This window comes from Petaurus breviceps, unplaced genomic scaffold (assembly GCF_028583685.1).
Source record: "Petaurus breviceps papuanus isolate PSGF00001 unplaced genomic scaffold, PetGlider_PUasm1.0 567, whole genome shotgun sequence".
Lineage (NCBI taxonomy): Eukaryota > Metazoa > Chordata > Mammalia > Diprotodontia > Petauridae > Petaurus > Petaurus breviceps.
The window spans coordinates 2,250,079-2,258,101 of record NW_027186383.1 but is presented as its reverse complement, the minus strand read 5'-3'; the positions used below and the strand labels follow the sequence as shown (position 1 = coordinate 2,258,101).

The following is an 8,023-nucleotide window of genomic DNA, read 5'->3' as shown; positions in this document are numbered from 1 at the left end:
CACACACACACACACACACACACACACACACACACACACACACACACTACATAGACACACACACCCCACACACACCCCATATATACACACCATAGACACACACACCCCATATATCACACCATAGACACACACACACATACACACACCTCATAGACACACATACACATACACACACACACCATAGATACACCACACACCCTTCCTTCTTGCTAGCACTTAAAGACGAAGAGCCTCACTCCCCCAGGCTGAGAGTTTCCTGACAGCTTCTCGGAATGCAGCTTCCTTTCACATCTTTTTACTCCCATTCATTATAGTCACCTCATCTCCTCCTTCTCCAGGTTTTCCTTACTTTATTCTGTGTCGCAGCATAAGTGATTGTACACATTTATTCTTAACTATAAGTGAAAATAAGAGAAAAAATGTAAAATTACATTCAATGTAATTAGTCTGAAATTTTTTCACATTGAAATCTTGAAATTCAGGTAGACAGGAACAAAAAGTGCAGTGTGCAGGAAGGGCCCGGTGGGAATTGTAGAAACAGGTCAGGGACAAGTCTGGGCCTCCTGCTCAGTCACCAGAGCAGCGGGAAGCGGCTGGAAGTGCATCACTTCTAAGAACGGCCGAACATTGACTCGTTATCTATCAATCAAATAATTGGGGCAAATTGGAGCCCAGGTGACTCTTCCTTCAGCTGTGGAGAATGTGGAGATGGGCCATGGCCAGCAATGGAAACGATTTAAGAGTTGGAAATAGCTGAGAGGAGAGGTGGGACCTTGGGATATTTCAGCTGAAGAAGAGGCCACTTTATTGGGGGGGGGAGGGGCAAGGCAGGGGCAGTGCCCTGGCTCCTGCCCCTCCCCACTTCATTTGTCTTCTTCCCTTCTCTGGCCGGGCCCACCCAAGCCAACCTTAGAGACCGGGAGTTGCTGTGCTATTTGATAGCCATTGGGTAATGGTTATTTGCTGCCTTGCCCCCTGCTTGGGAGAATGGAAGCATTGCTGTTTAGGCTGCTAGAGATCCATAAGTAGCACAGAGGACAGCTCCAATACTCCACACTGCATGTGCTGAGTCAGGGGCAAGGAGGGCCTGGGCTCCAGTCCTGACCACAGCCCAGGCACCAGGCCTCACCGGACCTCCATTTTCTCCTTTTCTGCTGGAAGGGTGTTGGATTCCATGGTGCCCCCATCTCCCTCAGCACTGCATCTATGACATAGTGAAGGGTTTGGTCAAACTAGCCATGAGAGAGGGAAAATGGGCTTCACTGGGCCAGTGAAATGTTGAGGCTAGACAGGCACAGAGAAAGTACTTCTGGCTACAGACTGGTGGACATTGGGTACAAATCAGTTTAAAAGCTGGCTGTGCAGTGGCACAGTTGTGCTTCTGCCCTTCCGGTCTGGTGACTCCATGGTCTCCTTCCTCTGTGCCATAGTGGAGGCCTAACAAATGTTCTTACTGAGGCGTTTCTGTCCCTTGCTTTTCTGGAAGGAATAAATCAGTCACTCCGTCATGAGTCAGCTCACTATCCTATGGACTTGCCATCTTTGGCCCCCAGCCTCCCAGAGGTGGGGTCTCTGCTATTGAAGGCAAGGGGGATTTCACACCTGTGTCTGTACTGCTGGAACTTAGTGCAGGAGTAGCTTGGCACCAAATAAGTTCTTAGGGAATGGATTTCAACCATTGGCTGCCCCCTTCCCTGAATTATTTTCATCTTCATGAGTAAAGATTGTCTTTCATAAATAATTCATTTCTATAAAAGTTCCAGGTGTGTTTTGAGTTCTAGTAGCCATATTTCTCTATGTGGCCATCCATCATATATTCAGATGCTCAGGTAGATATATATAAAACAGAAAGTGATGCCTTCAGCCTCTCTGCTGCCGGCCTGGCGGTTTGCTTGAGCTGGCTGTTCTCAGTTCAGTCTGAGGCTGGTTTTTGCACACTAGGCATCAAATTGAAATCTTGAGGTTTATGTAAGCGGTGTTTGTGCTTCTGATATCACATTAGCAGGTACTATGAACTAAAGGCACAGTCTGTGGCCAGCATCCTGTCTCGTTTCATAAATCCAACCCCTGGTGGTCCACTGCTGCCTCGGCCTCACACTGACAGGGACCAGGAGCTGGGCCTGGAGTTAACCAAGCCAGAGAGAGGGGACGGCGTTACCTTGAGGAAATTGTCTCGGGCTTTTGTTGGCCCCTTCCCTAGCTCCTCCCTGACACAAATACCCGTCTTAAGAATTCCAATTGAGGGTCCTTCAAAGGATTGTTCAGAAACAGTGTAAAATATGTCTTTGGAGGAGTGGGCTGGTGGGACAGAGAAGGGAAACGAAACAGAAGAGAGGTAGGTGGGAGAATATTTTGACTTGGAAACATGTAGAAATGGATGGAATCATAGCACAGTAGCCATGGCAATTATTTGATCTTGATTCTAGAACTGAAAAGGGGTGACGAGGAAGTATGTGTGCAGAGGCAGGGCTGCTGGGGTGAAATAGCCAGATAGTACAAGGAATCTTGATTGGAGCCTTCCTAGATGTGGTGGGCCATCAGGGGAGGCATGGGTTCAGCATTGTATGTGAAATGTAGTGCAAGGTCCTGAGAGTGATGTAACCACAAATAAAAGTCTACTCCCATTTTTCAGGAAGTTTCTCGTAGGGTTAGTAAGACACCCACAGATACCTTGGTAACATTTGATTGTGCTGAGCACATGAGAGAGTGTGCTCTGAGAGCTCCAAGAAGAAGGCAGGGCAGGCTTCCTGGAGGCCTTGGTGCATGAACTAGGTCTTGAAGATTAGCTATGATTTCCTGAGGCAGGGGAGAGCCCCAGGGGGGATACCATGCCTTTGACTTCCTGTAGCTGCTTACATTGGAAATCTTCTTGGGCAACCTCATTAGCAAGTGCCCAGCTCTACCAAAGAGCCTGGGAACGTTGAATGTCACCACTGTGTGTGTGTCCTTTTCCCCACTGGGCTGGAAGCTTCTTGAGGACAGGATTTTCCCTCTTTCCCATCGGCTCTCTTCCATTGCCTAGCACTGTACATGGGTGTTATGGCTAACCAGTGTGTGGGGATACTGGAGGATTGTGGGCCAGGAACTTGTATTTCCTGTCTTTGTTCTTGGTGTCTGCTGGTGCATATGTTTTCAAAATAATAATAATAATAAATAGCCTCAAGACTGACTTAGAGGATTCAGAGTCAGCATAGTCACACCTGGTTTAAATGGAGGAAGCCTCCATTTCTGCACATTGTACAAAAGGAGTACACCGTGTCCCAGTGAGGTCAGCAGTAATCCTAGGAAGCGCTTGCTGTGTGCCAGACCCCATGGCAGACTGCCCTTCCTGTGGGCCTCCCCTGAGAATCAGTATAATGTAAGGTAGGAGCAGTATCATGATGGGAAGAAAGGAGGAGGGATCGTTTCCAGCCTCAAGAAATGGGTGGAAGAAGATGATTGCTCAGTTTTTTTTTTTTTAAGAAAAAATATGTTTGGTGGCCGTTGTATTTGGCATGAACTGCAATACACAGTTGCCACTTAAATATTTCATGATAAAGGAATAAAGATCTGGCAGAAGCAAAAGCAAGAAAGTCTAATGAAAGAGCATTGGAACCTAGAAAACAGCCCATTCTTGCGCCTGTGAAGGGTGTGCTCTGCCAAACGAGTCTGACACTGAGATAACACGAAGGTTTCATGGAGATCGGAGAAGAGACACGTGTGGGCCCTCCTCATGATCGTCTCCTTTAAGCTAAGCCTGCTTTACTGTCTGGGCACTTCTCTGTTCTTTGGGAATCTGGCCCCTTGGGGAGACTCTCAGAAATGACGCCACCTCACGGCAGATTTTCTGTCAGCTCCTTATGAGGCCGCAGTGCTTTCTCACAGAATATGTTGAGTGCTGACATGGTAGACTCCAGATGTGGTGGGTCAGCCACAAGAGAGGATGAGAAAAGGCCACTGCTCTAGAAATGTTCTGACTCAGTGGGGTTTCCTGAGGGGCAGTGGCCCTGGCTAGGCCTCATCCTGCAGTGTTTCACGGGTGAATCTGTCTTCCACAGAGGCGCTGGCCTTCTTTACCTGCCACGTGTCCCTTTTTTCCAAGTGTGTTAGATCCATGGTTCAGATGATTCCAGGGCTTTGGGGTCTCTTCATTTGGCAGTTTGACTGTGCAGAGCTTTACTTCTCCAAGAAATCGTAACCAAAGTCCTTCTGATTCTGTTCAGTAGCTCATTTAGATGAACATGTCTGGAGCTGCTGTGATTGTCATCAGTGTCTTCCCATCTTCAGCCTGTCTTCTCATTCGAGATTGAAGCTACCCATTCCTCCAGCCTCTGTGACCGGAAGTCACTGTTCCCATTATCATCTCCATCCCAAAGAGGCTCCTTCTTCATGTTTCATGATGGCAAAGGATATGTGCCATGGCTGCTCCCTCAGACTTTCTTCTTGAAGAAAGTTTTTATTCATCACATCCAGGCAGGAAGCTTCTGAGATCTTGTTTTGTCATTGGTACTGGGACTCCCAGGTGAGGTGCAGGCCAGCACCGTCTTTGTGAATAGAGCACAGAGAGGGCAGGTGACTTGGCCTGGGTCAGAGGCAGGAAACAAGGCCCTGAAGGATGCCAGCCCCACGCCAGCCTCTCGGTCCCCTGCACTTCACTGCCTCGGAGCACAAAGAGCCAGCTGTAATAGCATGTAAGGGAAGGTTAGCAGGTGACACTCCTGTTTGACTTTCCCTGCACCCGAGAAATCCTAGCCAGCCAGTATAGGACAGGGCCAGGGCTACCCGTGATCCAGTGGATTAGTCGTAGGCAGAGCAGGTCAAAGCACTTTCCTGAGCATCCCCAGGCCAGCTTCCTGTTTCTCCTTTTCCTCACATGTGTTCTGAAGCACCTCCTAGGTTTTCATGGTGCCTGCACTATCAGCATCTTAGACAGTGGGCTGCCTGCCACTTCACTGGAATCTGCTGGGCGCCTGTGTCCATCACCTTCTCAGCCTCAGGACATCTCTGCCTAGTGAGAGCTTCCTGGGTTTGCCAGCATCCTTCAGTTCAGTCTGCCCCAGTAACCCCACCCCTAAGGCAGTTTGTAACTCCTTAATCACCAAACTGCAAATTAAACATCTAGAAAGCAAGTCTCCAATTCTGAGACTATTTAGCCTGCTTCAGCTGCACATCGTGGGAGGGCTTCTCCAAAAGGACCCACGGCTTGATTTAGGAACTTGGAAAAGTGTTGGTTAGGTGGGGTTTCCATCCCCAGCCATGAGGCTTCTTTGTATCGTCAGAAGGGCTGGCTAGGGCTATTTCATGGGAGGCCAAGGGAGGCCTGCGATGGAGTCAGCTGGCCTGAGCTTGGCCCCTGGGCATCAGCTCTCATTGCATAGCTGTGGGATCTTGGGCAGCTCATCACACATCTCCAAGATGAGGGGCCCGGTCTGGATGCCCTCCAATGGCACTTCCAGCTCTAAGTCTGATCCCAAGATCCTTTCATCCCTCTTGAACATGAAGTCATCGAGAACTGCAAGTTAGGATGGGACTTGTTAAAACTGGATTTTATCTCTGCTTATTCAGAGCATTTGTTGAGGATTTTGTGTTCCCCCTTGGGGATAATTGTAGATCGCCAAGGATGTCACAACACTTGGTTTGGGCCTCTGTCTTCCAGAGTCAGCGTCGGTCAGGGCTTTATGGGAGTGCTGAATTCCATCCCAGGCCTCACAAGTGACTCATGAAATGGAAGAGCCTGAGGGCTGGTCCAGAGGATGGAGGGCTCTGAAGAAAGGTTAACAGTTAGTCTAGGGAAGATGGGCCTGGTGCTGGGAGGGGCTCTCCATGAAAGCATAGTATGGGAGCCACGTTTATATTACTGGCTTGCTGAAGATAAGGCACAGAGGAGCAGAGCCAACTGGGAGTAAGCTGGAGGTTAGGTTAGATACGGGCTGACTTTTTTCTTTTTTTACTAAGAATTAGGAAGTGCTAAGATCCGTTTTCAAAGAATGTTCCTGAGTTTCCAGTGAGGATTTTAGACATAATGCCAGTCTCCTTCAGGAGGAATCTGAGTCCCTGGCTATGAAACAAAGGATTGGAATGGATGCCCTTGGTAGATGGCTGTAAAGTCACTTCAGGGCCAAACCCAAGGCTTACGCCATCCTTTACCCATTCTGTGCCCACTGATCAAACTCCCACAGGCACTTACAATCCATACCATTCATTGAGGACTCTAATCACGTGGCCTCAGATAGTTTGAGTGCTTTCATATTCCAATTTTTTTGTCCTTGAAACAGAGAAAACCTCCTTTAGATTGTCCCACTTTGAGCACTCTGCTTCCCACATGTCAAGTCAGCCCGGTTTAAGATGGAGAAAGGAACATTCATTGTTAGTGGCTAGCCTGCTTGCTGGAGTTGGGAAAAGGGCGGAGGCGAGACTAAGGGGAAGCTGAACATCATGATAGCTAGGGCCCTTCTAGCTCCCACTACACAGACTGAGAAGAGACAGTTGTTCTGAGACCCTCACAAGCTCTCAGCTCCTTAACCCAAGGACAAAGTGGCCAAGCCTCCCAGCTTCTGACAAGGTGGGGCACAGGTTTAGGGAGACCCCACTGGGAGTCCAGACAAAGCAGATGCTGGAATCTCCAAGAAGCCCCTGCCCCGGCACAGCTGTCGTGTCACTCTTGGGACCCACCAGAGCCAGCCTTTAGGAAAGAAGGGCTAAGGGGAGAGGAGGAAAGTGTTAGACCCATCTGTCCCTAACTGCCAGTCACCAGGAGTACACTGGGTAGAGCCATCCGTGAACATCAGATTTGCCTCACCACCCTGCCCTCTCATGTTGTTACCTGCTTGTCTCATCCGGGCTGGCAGCTCAGAGCTTTGACCAAAAGGCAGCCCTGGCAGAGAGACCAGCTGAGCACAGGCTGAGCTGGAAAGCTGTGGACTCTGTGTGTGGCTGCCTCTATTCTACAGATAAGGAAACTGAGGCTCTGAGTTTTATGGAGTCAGCTTTGGACCTTCCTCACCTAACCTGTCTGGTCTCAGTTTCCTCAATGATCAAATGAAGAGGTTGAATTAGATGACCACTAGGTCCTTTCCAGCTCTCAGTCTGTGGTCCTGAATAATCCTCATATATGAGCACTCATGGCCACGCAGCTAAGAAGTGTCCGAGGCACAATCTGAACCCTGATCTCCTCCCTCCAAAGTCCATCACTCTTAGCTACTTGATTGGATGGATGAATGAATGCCATGTTCTGCTACCCATCACTGGGCCTGTCAGTGCAGAAGACCAAACCAGATTTTATCCCTGAACATTATTTTCTAAGACTGAAGTGTTGACACCCTGAGGAAACTACCAGTCAGTTCTATTTCATAGAAAAAGGATCTTTACAAGCTTAGAGAATTCCTCTTCAGCAGGGTCTTGTGAAAGCCTTTCTGGAGTCATAAACCCACCCCGGGACAAATGCAGAGACTTTAAATGGCAGTCCCTCCACTGTACCCGTTGTCAGATGCACAGATCTCGTTACGTCTATGCTCATGCTGGCTTTCCCAGCAGGGGCTTCGGTTTGAGGGCTTGTGAGAGTAATGGAATATAAAGATTCCCCTGTATTGGCTTGGTTTTCAAACTGATTGTGTTAAAGCCCAGAGCTTGTTAATCCCACCTGTGGGATGGACTTGTTGATGTGAAAAGAGAGTCCTGAACTGGGAGGAGCTGGTGACATAGATTTGGAGAGACACAAGAGAGAGGCAGAAGAACTTTTTGGAAGCAGCACCTCGTGGAGGCAGAGAGAGACTGAGAGAATTGCTGGGGGCCACTTTGAATTGCCCTGGACTTTTGAGACCTGCCCCCTGAGCTGCCAAGGACTGAGGAGACATGGCTGTTTTGCTGGTACTTTGTCTGTCTGTTTTGATGTTGTTTTGCCAGATTTGTCCACTGGTGAAAGACAGTCCTTTTGTTGAAGAAGTCCTGGAACCTGGCTGTTGGCTAAGAGCTCCTGAGACTGTCCTGCAGACAGAGAGTGAATACTGTCCACTGGTGAAGGACAGTGCTGTTGTTGCAGGGGTCT

The 8,023-nt window shown here is 48.8% G+C and overlaps 1 protein-coding gene and 1 pseudogene across 10 annotated transcripts in view; both read left to right on the top strand.

Annotated features, from left to right (window-relative positions):
- Positions 1–8,023, top strand: part of TRAF3IP1 (TRAF3 interacting protein 1) — an 83,351-nt gene that overhangs the window by 52,513 nt on the left and 22,815 nt on the right. Inside the window, exon 16 of one of the 10 annotated variants that reach the window (XM_069103128.1) lies at positions 4,203–4,221. The exons of the other annotated variants lie outside the window; for them this stretch is intronic. Within the exon in view, the coding sequence (XP_068959229.1) occupies positions 4,203–4,205 (3 nt within the window). The 3' untranslated portion in view covers positions 4,206–4,221. Of the gene's footprint in view, positions 1–4,202; positions 4,222–8,023 lie in introns of those variants that run through there. 10 annotated transcript variants of the gene reach the window in all.
- Positions 5,305–8,023, top strand: part of LOC138173166 (transcription factor A, mitochondrial-like) — an 8,674-nt pseudogene continuing 5,955 nt past the window's right edge.